Source organism: Scomber scombrus, chromosome 7 (assembly GCF_963691925.1).
Source record: "Scomber scombrus chromosome 7, fScoSco1.1, whole genome shotgun sequence".
Taxonomy (NCBI): Eukaryota; Metazoa; Chordata; class Actinopteri; order Scombriformes; family Scombridae; genus Scomber; species Scomber scombrus.
The window spans coordinates 17,427,105-17,448,473 of NC_084976.1; the positions used below are offsets into that span (position 1 = coordinate 17,427,105).

Below are 21,369 nucleotides of genomic sequence, written 5' to 3' on the forward strand. Positions count from 1 at the left end.
ATGCTGATGATGCGCCCGCGATGGTGGATTTCCCTTTTGTGCGTCTATGGATTGATGCACGTCGGTCACCCGAGCAGCCCTAATTTCCGGACTGGTAACTGATGCTATTTTAGATATAACATTAATTGTTTTCGCGGAAATAAAGAGTTAAATCATAATAAATAGGCCTGTGTTTATATTTGTGATCATACCCTCGCCTACTTCATGATTTACCTACAAAATATGCATGCAGCCTATTGCTGTTCATATCATCAAAGGGAATAAGACCGATCGACGTTCTAGATGGCGGTGTTTGTGGTGAACAGAGGGACAGGCGGGTAATGAAATCGGTGTTTTCCTCTCTGTGCAGGAGACGCCTTGTCGAGCTTGAAGGCTCTTCGTGATGCGGGCAGGTTCGTCGGGAAGGAGGACACGGTGCCTCTCCGCCTGCTCTACAGCAGACACAACCTCAGCCAGATCACAGAGGATGAGCTCAGCACCAGGGTTAAAGCCAGCCCCGGCTCCACACAGGTACACGGTGTTTTCAGTGCTGTCGGGATGGATGGATGGATGGATGGAGGAGGGACAATACTGTGTTCCCTACACAGAGGCTGAAAGATGCATTCAGAAGAGATCTCTGCTGTATGTTTCCACCTTGTTTATGTTTGCGTTGATTCCTCAACTCCTCTGCTCTTGTCCTCAGAAGGGTAATGAATAATTAGTTAATTACCAGCAAAACAGAAAAAGCATTGAAACATTTAGGCTGGAGCAGGCCGCACTAACTAATTAGACTGTCTGCAGGTGCTATATGGGTCATCATTGCCTTCACATGCAAAAAGAGACTCCTCTGCCTTTAAATTGATTTGAAATATGCAGCATAGTGAAATAACCTCAATAACCTGTTTTTGTTGACACTGTACATTTAGAAAATCATTGGCTAGTCATCTGGCTAATGCGGACCAGGATAATTAATAATTAAGTGATCACTTAATTCCTTATAAGAAACATCTTGTCTGTCCAGCTGGGTTGCTGTCCCAGCAGCTGTGTCACCTGCAAGCTCATATCAGATCCCATTAAGAAACATTACTCACTTTCTACATGAATAGAAGTGGTCAGAGGCTAAATGAGTGATGCACTGGAATGGACAATATTAACCACAGATTGTAGCGTATCACAAACATATCAGTATCTGCATATGTAAGTTGATTCTAATATGGAAATGCTAACGCTGTGTTTAAATAAGACATAACCCATATTACCAGGTCTATATTTTTATTCTGGGTCTCCACTGGAAAATCTTTGCATGATTTACAATTCTAAAAAACTCCTTATTTATATTAAACTGGCTCTTTATGCAGCTCCTCAGTTCAGCCTCTGTCTGAAACTGGCCGTTTTAGCTCCTGTTTCTTTAAAACCTTCCTCCCAACGAGCCCCTCGACAGACTTCTGGTGGCCCTGAAGGCTGCATCAACAAACAGAAGTATTAGGATTTCACTTATTTTTCTTGTACTTTGCTCAAAATGTCAACAACGTAAACAACCTTGGCAACAAAGGCAACAGAACAGATTCATTTTTGGGCATGTGTGATCAATCTGATGAAAGTTCGATGGGGAAGTAGATGTAACTTTGCAAATGTAGCATTCAGAGCAGGGTGAGGCCTGGCTTTTGACTTACATGGAGCATTTTTATGTATATTGGTCATATGGTCATAATTCTTAAATAACCAAATTTCAGGAATCCATAACAGAAATGTTGGTTTATTATAGGTGTTTATGTAAAAAACTTAGCTGATACACCATAATGGTATTCTAGTAACTTTCAAATATCAGAACATCAGCCTCAAATACACAGCATCATTGAGGCTATATTTAGCTGCTGATTTGCTGCGATAATCTGCAGGAAATGTGTCCTAGAGAGATAAAATAAAATAAATGTGTAAATATAATAAATGCATGGATGACTTTAAAGTTAATAGTCTACATGTTATTCTGTACACTAGACTAGTAGTGTTGTAGGTAAAGTAGGATTTATGTGGTTTATACTTGTTTCACAGTATGGTTGGACTTAATCACCCAATAAATCTGTCATCTAACAACAGTATACAGAAATCTTTTGGTATTTATCAGAAACACATGGGTACAACAATTTAGTTTGGAAAGAAAAGCCTACCATAGCCATTTGGCTGTAGCATCTGTAATAACCGATATACTGCCCTAATACTCATAATCACTGTTACTGTGTTCCCTGACTCAGTTCAGTGAAGCAGCATGTCTTCTGGGTTCATTTCAAGGGATGAGTCAATTAGTATTGTGCAAACCTGTCATGCGTTTTTAATTTGTGCGGCTTAGGCTTGTGTAGGCTAGCCTATTCAGAACCCAGAGAGTAGAGAGGGCTACAGATGGTAGCAGGCAGGGAGGTGTTAACCCTTTGTCTCGCTCACACCTCAGACAGGGCTGCGGCCCAATGGGTAAACAACTTAACAGGAACCATCTGCCATCAGATATAATTTTAATATTTTCCTTTTGAAGTTGATACTAATTCTCCCTCACAGGTTTGTCACATGACACATTTTTTTATAAACTGGATTGTCTACAGTGAAGGTGAACGTTACATTTGTTTTTATTCTATATAAAGAATCTTCAGAAGCCTCGCTCACATGATGATGCCTACATGCTAAATTTTTTCATGATTCATTTCCCTTCCCTGGAGCCAGTTAAGACGAGCATGTACTTCTTTACAGTGAAGGTGATGCACTAACTGTGTCCGATAAATGCAGGACAATTGTGTTCACATACTTGGAATACTTTACATACAAGAAATCAACAACAGTCTCAAGTGATAAAACATGCATCACAGGTGAGCAGTAGATCCAGTATAGGAGGAGGAGATAAACGATAGCGTCTTTGATTTGTATGCCAAGTCTGTTCTTATTCTCCTGAGAGATGAAACTGCTCTGCAATCGTCCGTGATGTCACCCGAACAAAGTTTGATCAGTTATTGGCTGTTTTTAGATCAATAGCCTAAAAACAAACCTGTCAAATAGTTCTGAAAATGTGTGACACACAGGAAGTTATTTATAGGCCTCTGTTGCATCGCCTATTTCAGTCTCAGACACAAACAGCTACACCGTTGAATGAGCAGCTGGGAGTTCAGCAAAGTACTCTTGTTGTTTTGGTGGAAAAACAAACGCTTCAAGGGGAATCAGTCTGAGTGTGTGTTTGTATGTTTTTGTTGGTTTGTATGTTTGCATGCTCTCTGTGTGTTTGTGTGTGCACAGTGCTTTGACAGCACTTACAGTCATACTTGGACAGTCATGAGTGGAAAATCAGGCCTGCTGTAACTCAGAAATCAATGTAAGAAGAGTCATTGGTGGTCTCAGTCAGGCTGGGATGTGCTTTCATTAAACACAATTACTGGTACCTCCTCCCATCTCGGATCCGATCTGACAGATTAGATATCACCTAAAGTGTGCCGTGGAAAGGGATTGCCCTTTATATGTGTGCACGCACACACCCACACACCCACACACCCACACACCCTCTCATATATGCATTGAAAAGGCACACTGCTACGAACAATAGAATCTGTGGTCACGAGGGACTTCATGGGATAAGGTCGTCCTTGGGTGAGCACAGGGGCACCTCCTTAAACGGAAACAAAAAAACACACACTCACACACACACACCCCTCCTCCAATCATTATTATGCAGTGTCCGGTCTGTAACGAAGCCCGTGGGCTGAGCCTGGGGGAAGGTGTCCTGTGCTTTAGCTCCGGCTCAGGGACTCCCATGGACCTGCACAGGAATGATTGTAGGGAGTTCTCATTGACCTGAGGGTGTGTAATGATGCCTGGACCATATGTGCCCAGTGCTGGGAATGAATCAGACCCTCCTCCACCCAAATCAGTCACACACAGTACATGCAGTCAGAGAGGAAGTTGTGTGCATGTGTTTATTTGTGAACATATGTATAATTTAAGCGAGGCAAAATCGTCGTAACGCAAGTGTGGGTTGAAATTTAACGACTTCTTTGTTTTGTTCAAGTAATGTAAAAACACATTTTTTCTTATTTGCTGCAAAATTTGAATTTCAAAGATGCTAGGTTTTCACAAAACAAAAGCAATATGTTATTTACATGCTTGTTCACTCTGTTTGTAAGTGGATGATGATGAACTATATTGTTGAATTTTAGTAAAAGCACTGCAGAAATTCAAATTCAGATGAAGAAGAAAACTTGATGGCTTAATGAAAATTGCCTTATTCTTACTGCTGATTGATGCTGAAGCAGACAATGAGGCTATCCATCAATGCAGATGAGAATTGATGCCTGCATAATATAAAGCATTGATCCATGAATATGTTAATGGCTGTCTTTAGTTCAACTTAATAACGTGTCTTCTTTGCCTTTTTCAGGTGAACCATGTGGCCCAAGCATGCTTTCAAGTTGATGCTTTTGGTCGAAAATTTGTCTTGGATGTGGAACTGAATCAGTGAGTATTCACTTGTTAATGCTGTCGATTTCTCTGTTGGTAGGTTGATGTGTAGCTGTAGCCGTAACTCTCCACTTGATTATTAAAGGATTAGGCTGGCAATATTTAAAAATGTTTTTCCACTTTTACAAATCTCATATGCAGAGCCAAACCATCAAAAAAAACTCAAATAACTGATTCTAGTATAGTGTGTGTATCCAAAGTGATATATTATATTCCTGTGTGCTGTAGACCTTATTGACCGTTATTGCCAGATATTAAAAAGATATTGTTGTTTTTAGCATGCTATTGCTCACATGTCAGCTAAACTATTTTTTTTGTGTAAATTCGGCATGTCCAAACTATTCCATAAAGGTTCATGTGGCTGCTGGTTTTCATTCCAACCAAGTAGGACGACACCAAGCTTGATTCATTTAATCAACTGATCTCAGTCTTCAGACAGTTAATTGATTGAATAATGTGCTCTTGATTGGTTAGAACAAAAACCTGCTGGCACACGGCCCTTTCTGGAATAGTTTGGACATGCCTGGTGTAAATGAATGTATGGAGTTATTTCTAAATTTTCAGGCATTACTTTAATGTTAAATTGCTTGTTGAAATGATCTCAGCAGGAGTCACAAGTTATTCTATCTGGCCTCAACAACACTTTTCAGTAAAATTCACATTTTGTGCTCGTTAAAAGTAAATCAATAGGCACATATTGCTCGTTAAACTGGTGTTGACTCCAGTGTTTTAACTGAAGTTCATCATTATCTTTCTGCTGGACATATTTTCCTGCTTTCTCCTGTGCTGCACTGTTTATTGCCTGTTTTTGGGAAAGCACTCTTAGGACATAAATATCTAATGTTGGTGTGTGCTGAAGTGGTCCATTGTATGAATGAATGTATATGTATCTGTGTGTGTATCCGTGTGTGTATTGCAGCAGGTCAGTTATTGTGTGCGTGTGTGATTTAGAGGTTCCATCATAATAGGAAGAGATTTACGGTAAAGGCTGGAGCGCTGCCCTGTCAGACACTGATATTGATCACAGCACTGCTGATGGAAAGCAAGCAACCCTCTCTCCTTATTTTTCTCTCTCCCTCTTACTTTGTTTCTCCGTCTGCCCTCACGTCATACACTTTTTAAGAAAATTTACCGTTTATATTTCTTCCTCGCTTAACCTTTTCCTGCACCTTTGTTTAATTTCTGTTTTGCTCTATGATTCTTTAAAACCAGGGCTCTTTAGTCTCATTTACCCCAACACCAGAAACACACACACACACACACACACACACACACACACACACACACACACACACACACACACACACACACACACACACACACATTTACAGAGTGATGCTGCCTGCTCATCACAGCAGAAATCGCTCCCCTACTGAGTGAAACGTTACATCACAGGAATTCCCAGGTTCAGAGGATATGCTTCTGTAAAGCCTGCAGCTCACTGCATGATGCATCGGCCAGTCATGGGTATAAACATGTCGTTTGCACATAGACACACACACACACACACACACACACACACACACACACACACACACACACACACACACACACACACACACACACACAGACAGACAGACAGACAGACAGACAGACAGACAGACAGACAGACAGACAGACAGACAGACATGCTTTCACTCATCACTCATGTACACACAAGTTTCAGCACTTGGTCTGATGCAGTCATTATTCATCAGTGTGACTCAGTGTTCTTACAGCGTCCTTCGACATTATTTCTTAACTGGACACGGTGGGAAAAAAATCCATCACAATATCGGCTGAAGGGAAACACTTAAGTGAAATCCTGTTTTAAGCTCACCCGAGGGTGAATTAGGCTCTGACCAGGCAGCTCTGGGCAACAGTTTGACATGTGTGGCTGTGAATAAGAATGAGAGACTCAGAAATGTGCAGTAAAGCATTCTGCTGTGTGACTTTTATCTGTTTTCTCTAAAAACCCTGTTTCTACAGGTAGAGCAGAAACTGTTAGTCAATGAATTGATTAACCAGTAGAAAGAGAAAAGTAGTTAGCAACAATTTCAACTCATTGTTCATTAGTTCATAAGTATTTTGTGTCACAAACATAAAAATCAAACATTCCCAAATTCTAGCTTCTCGATTGTGAGGATTTGCTGATTATATTTTTTTTATCTTATTTCATAGTAAACTGAGTATTTTTAGGGTGTTTTTTTTTTACTGTTGTTGACATCACCTTGAGCTTTAGGAAACTGTCATTTCATAGATTAAACTGTTTAATGCTGAATTAATGAGTCAATTGACAGATATCCAATTACTAAACTTGTTGATAATCGATTATTGTTAAAAAATAAAGTGATTCCAGCTTCTCAAATGTGAAGATTTTCTGATTGTCTTGGCGTGTTATCATTGTGAATTGAATGTTTTAGAATTTTCGGTTACAAAACAGTGAAAAAAAGCTGTGAGAAATTGTGATGGGCATTTTTCATTATCATTTTTCACACAAAATAGACTGAATTGCTTACTGAAAAAATAATGATGAAAATAATGAATTGGCTGATGTAGTAGTGGAGATGTTTTATTTTGTTTTGGCTCTTGGGTTGCAACTCTGCATGTGACTGTTTCTTGCCTGTATCTCAGTCCCAGTTTCCCATTCCTCATGGGTGGCAGCTCTCTAGTTTCCTCTCAGATGGCTTTCATGCCAGACAGAATAAACCTGGCTGATGTGTTAGTGTGTGTGGGTGCAGGAGTGGGAGGTGTTTTAGCTGAATGGGTACGCAGTGTTTTTTTGGCTCACAGTAACAAAACCACAGTTCTCACAGTTTGATCAATGAGCGACTCTACTGCTGCTGTGTGTTTAATTGTGGCCATGGGCAAACAAGAGCAATGTGTTGTTCTTTTTTAGTTGTCGTGCCTCTTGCGCTAAAGTACCTAATCATCATCATCATCCTCTTTTAGAATTCATTCAGTGTCTTTGCCTCAAGTCAGTGTCTGAACTGTAGAATGTGAATAATGGGAGTGTAAGACTTTCGTTATAAATACCAAGCACATGTTGGTTGTTATATGAATATTTTTAGTCCAGCTCTGTTGTTTTCAAATGTGAAATCTTTTCTTGGTTGTTGTTTTCCTTCCATTTTTTATATTTTCACCTGATATGACAGTGTGTGTTTTACTGTTAGATGTAAAAAACATAATTCATATTGTGTGTTGCTAGACCATTCATTCATTCATTCATTCATTCATTCACTATACCTGATTATCCTGTTCAGGGTAAAGGGGGGCTGCCTATTCCAGCATGCACTGCGTAAGAGACAGGGTAAACCTTTGAGATGTTTTTCTTCTGTCACAGAATATACAAAGAGATATTTTGTTTAGATAATTACTTGTATGATAAAAAATTATTGTGCTGGGTACTGAGAATAATCAAGTGTGTGAAAGTGTGCTTTCCCTATCAGCTGTGTCATCGCGTCGACACGAGCCGCCCATTTGAAGTGTGACCGTCTGTAGAGAGGAAGTCAGAAAGGGGGTTGGTGGGTCATGGGGTCTTTGTCTTCTTCCATCTCGGCGGCTGGCAATTTACCATTCATGGGACTGGAGTGAGCTGGAAATGTACGCAGGATTGGGGGGTTGCCTCTTTTTTAATCATCCTCAACACACAACCACTCTCTCTCTCTCTCTCTCTCTCTCTCTCTCTCTCTCTCTCTCTCTCTCTCTCTCTCTCTCTCTCTCTCTCTCTCTCTCTCTCTCACACTCACACACATGTCCCTACCCCTTATTGCCCCCCTTCACGCCCCACTCTCCATTAAGCCCTGCCCCTAAACCCCCTTACACCGCCCCTCCAACCTGCTCTTGCTGAATAATAGTTACTGCTATAAGATTAAAGAGGAGTGTGCATGGTCACGTGAACATGTGTAATGGTTTCTGTGTCTTGACCAAGTTTGAAGCAATTTGAAGACGTCACCGTAGAGACAGGAAATTATAACAAACATTTCTCACTATTTTCTGACAAAATAACCCCAAAATTGTCAGATTGGTTTGTCGCAGCCCTGAATAGATGTTGAATAAAATAAAGTATGATCCATCAGACAAAACACTTTACATGCCAATGTGTGAAACGATAAATCAAGAAGTAGTTTATAATTACAATTTATAACACAAATATCGCACTATGATGATATCATCACAGTACGTAAGCATGGTCCTCTCAACTGCTATATTCATAATTTTTTCATGACATTAATTAGAAAAGCTAGTATTCCACTTCATAAGAAATGTATATATTCAACAACTCTACTTAGTTATTTTCAGTGCAGAAATTAATGAAGTTAAAAAATAAATGAATGAAAGGCGGAAGTGGGAAAAAAAGGGAAGTATTGATGGATTAATAATAACTTTATATCAATGATTTTGTGTGCAGAATGTGTGTATGGTTGGGTGTGTGTCAATGTCGATGCGTGGTGTTGGTTGTCAGAAGGCTTTAGTTGGAGGTTTGATTGCAGGAAGTTGATCAGTGGGGATCAAGATGAATGAGATTTGTCTGTTCGATGTTTCATGGAGGTGGTTGTTTTTTCCCATTGTGATATAACCTGCAAGTAAATTTGTCAAATGTGTTTGTGAAAGAGTGGAATTTTTGATTTTGTGAAATTGTATAGTTGTGGCTCTGTGAGCCAGGGATGGATTTTGATTTTGATTAACGAATGGTAAATGGTAAAGTTTTTCTCTCACTAAGTAGGATTGATCCATTTGATTATGTATTGAATATGATTGGTAGTGAAGGAATGAAACAAGTTTGAGAACTCTACATAGTTGTTGACAGCATATAATAACAATCAGCAAATGTGCAGCTCTGCGGTGCTGTTGTTTGACCTCAATATAATAAACACAACTTAGAATTATCACCTTTCTGAAAATGTTAGGAAAACAGAAAGTGTATAGGCTTCGTAAATGTAGAATTTATGTCAGAGCTGTTGTATTGGTTTGCATTAGATTGTGAAGGTGTACCTAAAGAAGTGGCTGGTTAGTGTATATGCTCTGTGTGATTTTGTATTCATGTGTTAAGGTTATTTATGTATGAGTGTACGAGTACAGACGGAGAGAAGAACAGGTGTTCAGGTCTATTTGGGAGTAGAGAAGTTTCATAACCTCTCCAGTGTTATGAAAGAGTCGCTGCAGCAGCATTAAGAGGAGAGGGCTTCTCCCTCTCCTCGTGTGCGATGTTGACACTGACAGTCACTCAGTGTATTATTATTTCTACTTTGTCATGTCAGCTTTCCTGCATGCAGACATATTCTGTATGCTAATGCAGAGGGTCAATTACAGGCAATGCTAAATGTATTATTCATCTTTGTAAGGGGGGGGGGGGGGTTGTGGCGTGTATGTGTGTAATCAGAATGGCAGCGTTACTGTGGTGGGGGTGGAGGGGATTGAGTGCTGATGTAACCAAGGGGTCCCTCCAACTGCGAATGTTAGGCAAAGAGCTAACCAAACATCCCACGGCTCGGTGGTTTGATGAATGTGTAAGTGTGTTGGCGCGTCTGTGCGTGGCCATGTTTGTGTGAGTGTGTGTGTGTGTGTGTGTGTGTGTGTGTGTGTGTGTGTGTGTGTGTGTGTGTGTGTGTGAGAGTGAGAGAAATAGCATTGCAGTCATCAATAAGCTGTGAACCCTGCAAAAGCTGCTGCTGCTGCTGAGTCTTTGTGTGTGTTGTCTTGTTGGGGCTCAGGTGCAGAAGAGGCATGTGAAGCGTTGTCTTAATTAGAGATAACAAGAATGGATTGAAAGAAATGAGGCTCCAACAGAAAAAGGGAGGATCAATACTTAAGGGGAGGGTCATGAGGAAAATATAGGACAAACAGAGAAAGCAAAGAAAGCTAAATTATTCATCTCTGTTTCTTTGTTTTAATTTCACCCACTCATGTTGGTGAATATAAATTCAATTTGAGGTTTTGAGGTCACCTTTAAAAGTGTGATAACTTGCATAATTTTGCCTCAAAATCTTAATATTTGAATTTTCTTTACACTTAACGGTTGCTTTGATAACCGTGGGTAGATACTCAATGACCACACATGCAAACTGTAATCAGTGCTGAACCTGTCAGACAGACACTGTGATTATCTGACAATAAAAATGACTAGCATCTTATTTGAGCTGACAAAAGGAATCAACGTCTCTGCTAAAGCTTGCAAACCCACATGAGTAAGATATCCTGTTGGAAGTGGACTTTTTTCTGTTTTTTGTTATTTTTTACAAGTTTAATGCCCTTGTACAGAGCAGCAAACAAGGAGGCTGGTTTTGGAAACATTTTCATTTTAATGATATCATCCATGTTCTTCATCATCATTAACACACAAAAGGGCTCCTGAATTATTTAACAACACTATTATGTTAACTTCGCTTCTGAGACATATTTTGTTTTTCCCATCAGCCTCGTATGGCTGCTTCTAGTCAGAGGCGAAGATGAGTGCTGTAGCAAAAGAGCGTGGTGTACCTTTGATTTTTTTAGCAAAGAGCCTTGTATTTTCTAACACGGTCGAGTTTCATGTCCATCCGAACGTTTCAGTAGAAATGCTCTAACTGCATGAAAACTGCATAGAAAAATAAATTGTTTCACATCTAAAAACCTGGATGTCCAAAGTATCTCCTCCCACTTTTTCCTTCTGTAAATATCAATGTCAATCAGTGTCTTGGACAGTTTAACAATAATCTCTCATTCACTTGAAGGACAGATAAGTACATCAGAACGCCTTTCAGCTGATGGCATTTTCATGTTTACCTCTCAGCTTTGCGGATGTCTGACTTTGAGTGGAGTTTGTGACTTTGGGCATTTGATCTCTAAAATGTGTGTAGGCGTCCAGCTGCCTTGGACCGTGAAAGGTGCTGATGCTGTGCTGTTATTGGTGTGTGTCGTGGCACTGTGCATGTGTGTGCCGCTTGTACGTACATGTGCATGCAGCCTTACATACATCCACATGGATATGATTTAACTCTCTCTCACGTCCCATTCTGAGATAATTTATCATCCTCCCCTGTCTCTCTCCCTGCTTCCTGACATTGCTGCAACCCAACTCCATTCTTCTCCTCCTTTTTCCACCTCTATCTCTGTCTCTCCTCCTCTGTTCCCAGGTCTGTAATTTATTGCAAGGAGGCGTGATCTGATTTACTGTGAACTTAATGAGAAAACACAGAGAGGGGAGTGTGTGTGTGTGTGTGTGAGAGAGAGAGAGAGACTGAGAGAAAAAGAAAGAGAGGTTGAGAGAGAAATAGTTAAGGATGGAAAGAAAGATAAACTGGAGAAGAGAGAAGGAAGGAGATGTGTGGATGCCCTTCATGCATCCTTGAGTGTTGGTGGGTGGGTTGAGTAAGTGCAGGAGATAGGAAGAGATGGAGTGTTAGTGTATGTGTGTGCTTGGGGGAGGAAGGCAATTGAAAGAAAAAGAAAAAGTCTCCTCTCCTGTCCTTTCCCATCTCTTACTTTCTTCTTCTACTTCTTCCTCTTCTCCTTCTTCTTCATCTCTTGCCTCAAGCCGGGCGCCTCTCTCTGATCAGTGTGTCATCTGATCACACACATATGCACATGCTTAAGCTCATAGCTTTAGCGTTGTGTTTGTGAGTTTGTGTGTCAGTGAGCTAATGCTGTGCTCACAAAAACTATATTACTGAGCATGTTTGCCAAGTGGCTCTGCGTTACAGCTATATATACAGTACAGCTGTGAGGGAGCAAGTGCATGTGTGTGTCACAGAGTTTGTGGTGTGTGTCAGGAAGGTGGATACAGAGTAATTTTACAGGAGGTGAACAGGGTTAATTTAGAAGAATAAATATTAGCATGGATGTTAGCAGTGACACTGTGTAAATGTTTGTGTTTTGTAGCGGTGTGTTTAAGAGATGTGTCACACTTCAGAGGCCCTGCAGGGCTTCTACATACATTTCTGAGAACTGAAATGGCATCAGGTAAAGATTAAGGATAGGTTTACATTCTTTTCTGTCACAAAACAATAATCACATGCCCATATGTAGATTGAAGCAGTTTTTGGTTGCTGCAGTAATTCTTCCTCTCATATTGACCATGAAGAGATCCCTATCTCACAATTCCAGTGTTGGAGATGAAGGACAAAATCCACCGTCCATCCTCACAAAAAGATTTGATGCAGTTAGCAGAGTTAGCCAGATCGAGGAGGTATCTTCCAAAGTTGCACTCTTTTATGCATTAAATACCCTCTTTGTGCCATCATTTTTTATCATAATTTTGAAAACCACCCATTTGGTTGGTCTAACTTAGACTGATGGCTCGAAATTACTGCAACTGAATTTAAAAGTAACTGTGGATCTGGCCATCTCTTTTGTTGGGATTGTGTTTGGACAGGATGTCTTCAAGGCCACAATGAACAAGAAGAACAATGAGAGTGACCAAAAACTGTTTCATGTGTACATGTGAATGTTGCTGTAAGGATAGCTATAGCCATGCTAACGGCTCCATGAGGCTATACTACTTTGAGCTTAATGCTAACATATGTTAAATGTTCACAATGACCATAATAACCATGCTGATGTTCAGCAGGCATTGAATCACTAGTCCCCCCCCCCCCCCCCCCCTTTTTTTGCTCCATCATTCTTTCTTTTTCTTCCAATCTTGTTATATTCCTTTATTTTGCTTCCCGTCTCCACTACTTGTCTATTCCCCCTTTCTTCTGTCGAGCTGTCTCACTTGGTACAGAGGATTAGTGAAACAAAGAGAGATCCAGGAGCCGGCTGTAGCTAAAGACAGTGACAGGAGGAAGACTGTTGTTCTCTCAGCAGGAAAAGATACTAATGCCTCTTTAAAGCCCATTGTCTCTTATAGATTACTCCTTTTCCTCTGTCACGCTGAATAAAAATCAATCGAAAGTATGGTTTACTGTCAGGAGATTAATCATTTAACAAAATGTACCACTGTACAAAATCTGATGGAGTTTCTGGATAAATGTGAGGACACATATTGATCCATGTAAGGGCATAAAGTAAAGTTACCGAAAAAAATGAACTCATCAGCTGAGCATATAAAAAAAACAGGGCACGACTGCTTGGTCCCAAGTGTACGGGGCTCCAAAAGTCTGTCTCTCTGTCTCGATTAACCCTGTCTCTCTATTAACCTTGTTTACACAGCGTGGAGTTCACTAACGGTCCACATGTTGTCACAGATACAGATCTGCATGTTCTCCTTAGTGCCCAAAACATCCCGAGCCACTGCATAATTCAGGAGTCAACTCTATTTGGCCTGTATGTTGCGTGTTATAGAACCTGCACCATAATGGATTCAAGGCTGCAAAAAACTGCTTCTGAATAAGACTGTGAGCTTATTTTATCTGTTATTTGCTCTGTTAGGATCAGTATTTCTTGTTTAAGAGCGTCGGTATTCCCTGTGCAATAAGAGGACAGATCCAAGTGAGCGTGCTGGTGGAATTGCATGTCTGATAAGTGATTGGAGAGTGAATGAATTACAGCCTGGAGACCTTTAATGAGTCCTCAGTGGGAGGGATGGTGAGGCAGGGATTCGGGGGGCAGTGGTGGGCAGGTGAGAGCAGCTGCATCTTTCCCCAAAGAGAAAAAAAACCTCCTCCCCCGCTCTCTCTTCTCTCCTTCACTCCTTTTCACGTCTTTATTTCTCTTACCCACCTTTCCATCTTGCTGCATCCGCCCGCCCACCCCCCCATGTTTTCGCCACTGCACTTATCCTTTCTCCTCTTTGGCTCTCTTTCCCTCAGCACTCCCCCATCCTCATTACGGACGCCTGACACAGCACATGTTCAGTCCTTTGTGTGGCGGTGCCCTTTTATTACCGGGTTAAATGGCAAATCCATATATGGAGCAGAAGTCCATTTGATGACTGCAGTGCCGGTGTGCAGATGTGCATAGATGTATGGATGTGTAGATTAATTTCAGAGCTACATATGTATTTTCTGTGAACGTGCTTATGTTTGTGTGTTTTTATGGATGTTGAGTGTATCAAGAAAAGTCATTGAAAGCAACTAGATTGGCCCATGTGAAAGCAATGAAAAGCCTGCTAAGTTAACACTTGTGCCAATTTGCGCACACACACATAAACATTACTGCTGCCAATCGAGCCTTTTTGTGCTCTTTTTTCATCACAGTGCCACAGCGGTGCCTGGCGACACAGACCGTGAGAGGAATTTTAGACCACACGGAAAGTTTGTGTGTGTGTTTGTGTATGACTCACCTCAGGAGATCCAACTGGGTTGCCACAGCAGATGTCATTGCCCAGAGCAACTTGCAACAAAATGCTTTAAAAGGAGAATGAAGTTTGATGTGAGTGACAGCCAGACGGACTCAGTGCACTCGCTGCCTCTCATTGCTTCAGTCGGTTTTTACCACCTGAAGACCCACTTAATAGTCTTTTCAGTGCAACATTTTCCCAGCTGGTTGTGTGTGTGTGTGTGTGTGTGTGTGTGTGTGTGTGTGTGTGTGTGTGTGTGTGTGTGTGTGTGTGTGTGTGTGTGTGTGTGTGTGTGTATTGAGCTGGCTGAATTTAAATGGGATAGAAAATGAACGAGGAATGTGATTTTACTATGTTCTAAGTTGGCTATGAAATCTTGTAAGCTGAAGTGGAGTGTGTTTGGATCCACCTCCGAAATCTCCTCTAGGCCTGATTGACAGCTGCATGCCAGCTCGCCAGACAGATGTTGCTGCGGCGGGGGAGCCAAGAAAACTCTCTTCCAGTACAGTGGAGGATAAGCAGAGTATTTAAAAAAAAGCGGTGAACTGAGAATGACGGTAACAGACACCAAATGAAACAGAAAATTAGATGAAAAGAGATGTGGGTGCTTTTTGCTTCAATGCCGTTTCATCCACACATCTGGCTCTGCACAAACAACCTTACTAAGCACCAGATGTCAGACAAATATGTATGAAATGAGATAAGTCACTTGTACCACCATAAAGTTACTTTAAGGTCTTATATTGTGATGATGAAGTGATAATCGATTACATTTCATGAATATAATTGCCTCTGTTTCTATTTACCCACATTCTTTCTTTCTGACTTTGTTTTTTCTTGTTAATGAAATCCTCAGCCTTGCTTTACAACCTGCCTCCCTCTGATCATCATTTATGTTGAAAGTTTGCAGCGTTTTCATCTGCAGGGAGATGGATCACATGCAAACAGCTCATTAGCATTAGCCTGTGTGTGTCTGTGTTTCTGTCATTTTTGTGTTTGTTTATATATCAGAGTGAAGCTACAAAGACATCTCTCACAGCTATGCATTTATACCTATATTTTACTCATGGTAACTGGAAGAAGGGGGGTATTCCTCAGTGGGTAGGTCTCTCTACATTTGTGTGTGCATCAGTGTGGGGGATGGGGTCGTACTGAAGAGCGTGAGCAAGAGGCTGAGTTTGCGTCTTTGTCTGTCAAATAAATTATTTAAATCCCATAACAATTAAAGCCGAAATCTGTTATCGGCGTCCTCCATTAGAGGCCCGTGTGTCTGCCTTGCTGCCTCAGTATGCTCCTCGCTTGCTCCCCCCGTCTGAGCTCAGCATGGGGCCAGATAAAGATCACAAGCTCTGAATCTTAAACACACAACCCAGCAGAACAAAGGCTAAAAGCGCGCCTGTGACCCAGGGACTCAAACACACACACCAAACGTCTTCATCACAGGAGCGTATGAATATTTTGACGTTGGTTCTTTTTGATGCAAAATTTTGATAAAATGTTTCTCGAGAGCTACGCTTGTTTAATTTGTACGACAGAGGTTAGATGTCAGTCTGAGGTGATCTGAGGTTGGAGGGTGTGAAATGGGTAGAACGGGGATTGCCTGTCTTACGCATACAGTAGATGTTTTTTTCAGGGAGGAGTGCATGATGGGATATCTGTTAGAGCTCTGTATTCACACCTTGTTCCCTGCTCTCTTCAATGTTCACAGCCTCTCTTCCTTTCTCTCTCATTATTCCCCCATGGCAGTCGTTCCCTCTCTCTTTCCATTTTACCTTGCTCTCTCTCCTCTTCCCCTGCATGTTTTTTATTACCATAGCAAACTGCCCATTAGTCTCAGCACAGAGCCTCCTTCCTGTACGTGCCTGCGTGAGCTGATGTCAGGGGTTTCATTCAATCCATAAACTGTATATCATTTCTCACCATTAGAAACTGATTTTTCGTTACTTTCAACACTGCAGTCGGTCCTCTTGTCAAGATGTCACTTTTTTTTTTTAGACTGGCAGAAATAGAAATAAACAAATGAAATGATGTTAATACTCAGATGGTTAAAATAGACATATAATTAGACACAAATGTTATTTAAATAACTTGATATTAACCTACAATAGGATGACAAAATAACATAAACACTTGATGAAAAATAACTTGAAAATGAAAAGTAACTGTTTCAAACCTAAAACGGTGACTATTAGTTTGGATGCCAGTGAACATGCAACCTATTAGAGCCACCTTGACCTATTTTATATATATTTACATAGTTTGAGCCTTTTGCAGTGTTGTTAGTCATCTCATAATACAACACATGCCAAATGTTGAACTATCAAACATAGCTGTAAAATAATGTGACAAACATTTAGCATATATACAAATCTCCTACATCCCAAACCCGGATGCTTTGTACAGCACAGCTCTCCATGTTATCTATGCACTCTTGTAACTAATCAGCCTCTGTGAAAACAAAAGTTCTCAGTTTAATGTGTTCTGAAAAAGATACTATGAATTTCAGAACATATATTTCTTACTAGAAATAGAGGGATTATTAAACATTTTTTATTATTTAAACTTTTTTCTTTCCTTACAAACAAAATTATTGTTGAATTTATGTGGTTTTCCCCATAATTGCATTTTCCCCCTAATATTTTTCTCCATAAATATTCTGCTGAGCACCCAATGTGTATTAATCCATAGCTAAAATTAGAGAGATATGGTGAAGTGCCCACTAGTGCAGTATGTTGTCGCCATTTATGATATTCTGTTTTATTGGAAGTAGATGTTATGTGAGATCATTTCATGGAGACTTCGAGTAATTGATTCAGTGTTATAATCTCTATTGTCATACTGAGTGAGTAATTTAAACAAAATTATTTTTCACCAAACTATTTGCATTGTAATAGGTATAATTTTCTTCACATTTCACCTTTTCCATCCTTGATCACTGTGCCTTCAAACAGTTAATGTGACATTGAAAAATCTGCTCATCTGCTTGTTTCTTGTCTGGATGTTGACAGGAAATTGGAGTTGATTGATAGTTCTCTGGTTCAGTGTGACAAGTGGTCTGTTCAAATAGCGCACACTGTTGCAGTTGCATATTTTTGTGTTGAATCCTGACTGATAAACACTTACCTCTGCCTGTCTCTGCTGGTGCAAAGTTGGCTTCATTTGTTCTCAGCATTTGCATTGTGTGTGCGAGTGTTTGTGTGTATCTGAGCCTCAGGTTAGTGTTGACTCTAAAGAAATAAAAGTCTACACTTCCCCTATGTTTATACATGCCTCTGTGTGTTCAGGTCACCTATTTGTGAGGTAAGACATACAATAAAAAATAACTGTATTATATTTTGAAATAGGCTTAAGAGAGAACAAATCCCTATTCATATGTCGCATTCCTTGTGTGTGCGCGTGCATATACACACTATACCTCGTACATCTCTGTCTCAGATTGGGCCTGCAGTGTGTATCTCCACTGGGATTCTTGGGTCCAGCTCAGCTAAGAAAGCACAGGCCAACTGATTTCCTCTTATTTATTACTTACTCTCTCAATTTATTTCCTGCCTCTTTCCTATTCTGCCTGTGCTGCTTCTTTTACTTCTTTTTGACCTTCACTTGTCCTTCACTCCACTGATAGACACACACCTCACAGACATTTGCTAGAAGGCTGGATTTGTATAATTGTGTTTGTGTGAGTTTGCGTGCTGGAAATAGCCTTGTCCCTGTACGATGATCATAATTAGCCGAGCTGATGCTCCCAGGCTCTGTGCTGCCAAGACTGAATACAATCATTCTATAAAATACAAGGATGCTTGTAAAACTGAGTGACACTTGAATGAAAATCACACATTTTCTAATTTTTCTTCTCTTTTTGTACTGTCTTCTCTGTTCCCAGTGATCTGCTGTCGTCAGGGTACGTGGAGAGGCATTTGTCAGAGAAAGGGAAGACTGTCGTCACCAATGTAAGATTCTGCAAATCATCCTGATGCTCACTCACACTATCAGACTCTGTGCACTTGAAACCGTATTGTTATTATATTGCTTAGGTCTTGGCATCAAAGGGAAATTCCAGTTTATTTCAACCTGACGTATTTTCTATAGATGTGTCTACTCTATGTGACTCAATTGGTCATGCTGTAGAGTTTCAGGGAAATGAGGACTCACACAAAACAACATATATCAGATCAAACTACAGGAGCCTCCTACAGTTTTCCAAAAATAAATTATGTGTACATGAATCATTTCAAATACTTTTCTCTGAGTCCGCCTGAAAGTAAACGCAGAAAGTAGCTGCCTGGAAGGTCAATGTACCAGCTGACCTAACAGTTTGTTTAGGAGTGAGGCTGACTTTCACTCTGGTTATATTTTTTTTCTCAGTAATCTCTAAAAGATAAGTGCAATGGGAACTCTGGCCCTGTTAGTTGTGTCATCCACTGTGTGGGAGGCAGTTACAGACTATCCCATATAAAACCTCCAGGAAGCATCCATTCTCTGCTCTTTAAATGAGATGGAGCAGATAACCTGTGCTCTTGTAAAACTGAAAAGTACTGTTAGAAATCAATTCTGATTATGCATAAATTGCACCTTTGTGTCATTTGTCCAAGTTTGTTTTCAAATGTGGAATTTGGCTTGTTTTTACCCGTTGTGACTCCTGGGGGGGAAGAACACCTATTATGACCATGGACCACAACAACCGTCTAGCTCCAGTTGGTGTTTTCTGCCCTTTGACCTCAGGGGGCATTTATTAGCCTATTATGGTTTGGTGCACCAGAATAAGGCAAAGATGCATTCAACAACATAGTTTTCAGTTTTACAAAAGAGAAGACTTTAAGGAAGAGAACCAACTGCTTGGTTTGGTGAAATGTATCAAGTTAAATTGGTTATCACTTACTGGAGCTTTTCTACAGTAGAGTTTGGGCCGTCTCCCACACAGTGGATGGGACTCCTCTTTAAAGAGGCTGTGGGAACACAGACACACACGTATTTAAAAAAAAAAAAAAAAATTCAGTCCTGTATTTGTTATGCTGCCCCAAGTGGCAGAAAAGTCAATTAATGCAGGGGTTTGTTGGTGCTTAATTTGCTTATTGAAATCCAATCACAATCCAGGAAGACTTGAGATAACGAGAACCCTTGTAAATGCCAAGTGTGAATACAAAGGCTGGTCAGATGTCATTATTCAGATACAGATCATCTACTATACCATCACTTTGCCCTACTAACAGATGTTTTATGTCTTGTAAAATATCTGATTCCAAAAAACAGAGGGGCTGAATTGGCTCCCGTGAAGATTTGTTGTCTGCTGTGTATCAGTACAGCCGTAATATCCTGTAGACCCTGCAGGTTCTGAGACTTTTATTGGTTAATCAATGTGTTCATTTGCACACTGAAACATCAAACCCCATCCAGCCATGCAGTCTTTGCTCAGCTTAGATTTCAGTGGAACTGTTTCTGCAGCCTAAAACGTCAACTAATGTGAGATTAATATTGCAGTGATAATCCTCCAGAATCTGGACTTCTATTACAGGACACCCACTGAAGCGTCGTGTTACATCACATAAGTGGGGGGGATCATAATGGTCAGGATTTACTCAGCTAAGCAGCAGATTAGTGAGATATTAGATACTTTACAGAGAATGATCCAAATGATTACACCACATATTATATGACGTGGTCACTCATAATTATGGTACTTATTATGAAGTAATCTGTCTATGAATTAATTAATTCACCTTGTAGATGAATGTCCAGAATGTCTGCCGTTTTCTACTGTCACGATTTCCTTTTATAAATAGTGGAAAGAATAAGAGACTCTTTACTAGTGATTACGGTTCCTGTGACAAGTCCCTGTTTGTAACTCTGCTCACTCTCTAGGTCAAAATGTCATCCTAACACTACTGCTGCTGTGCTTGGTTTATTTCAGAGTCCTCGCTGCTCATGTAGCACACAGGTAGTAGAGGTTGTACAAACTGTGAGATGAAGAGGCCATTAGAGCTTTCCATTTACAGTTTAAGTTCAAATCTGAAGTCCTTGTTCAGCACAGAAATCCCTTCAAAGTTTAGCCAATGTTAACATGATGTAAGAGCAGTCTATACTCATGTTTTTGAGTCCTTGTCGTAAAAATGGACAGCATGTTTTTGTTGCTAAAATAAGCCAAAAGGAGAGAAATAAGGAGAGATTTGCACGAAAAACTCCTTTAATTTTCTTTGTGAGACTGCTGTAGAACTATTGTGGCTCAAATATAGAGTGCTTTTTTGTGCTGAACAAAAATGTTGTCAGTTGCACTGAACTGTAGAGGGAAAGCTGGAGCTCTATATCCAGTAAGAATAGGAAGATTGGCTCTTACCTATTGTATCATAAGTGGGAAATGTGGATAATTCCTCTATCACAGTACTGCCACATTGATATAGATTGTTATATAGTATATTTCCTAGAATCTGCTAATCCAGCAAATTAAATACCTAAAAATGTAAGGAATTTCATCACATTGATGCAGAAATTATAGAAATGTTGTCAAAAAGCAGTCCAGCTCATTGATTTGCAGCACTGCCCTCAATTTTGAAAGAGTAAGTACTGGTATAAACAGTATGGTAAAATATTGGGTCGCAGTAAATAATAATATGCATCTAAAATGCCAAATGCACTTTCTGTCTCATGAACAGTAAAGTATGACGCATGTTTGGATAATGTCCATATCTGTTAACATATCTCATTAACCTGCTCAAACTTTCACAGAC

At 40.2% G+C, this 21,369-nt stretch overlaps 1 protein-coding gene across 1 annotated transcript in view; it reads left to right on the forward strand.

Annotated features, from left to right (window-relative positions):
• adam22 (ADAM metallopeptidase domain 22) overlaps positions 1 to 21,369 on the forward strand; it is a 61,885-nt gene continuing 40,516 nt past the window's right edge. Inside the window, exons 1-4 of the mRNA XM_062422414.1 lie at positions 1 to 94; positions 350 to 510; positions 4,391 to 4,467; positions 18,531 to 18,597. Of these exons, the coding sequence (XP_062278398.1) occupies positions 1 to 94; positions 350 to 510; positions 4,391 to 4,467; positions 18,531 to 18,597 (399 nt within the window). The remainder of the gene's footprint in view (positions 95 to 349; positions 511 to 4,390; positions 4,468 to 18,530; positions 18,598 to 21,369) is intronic.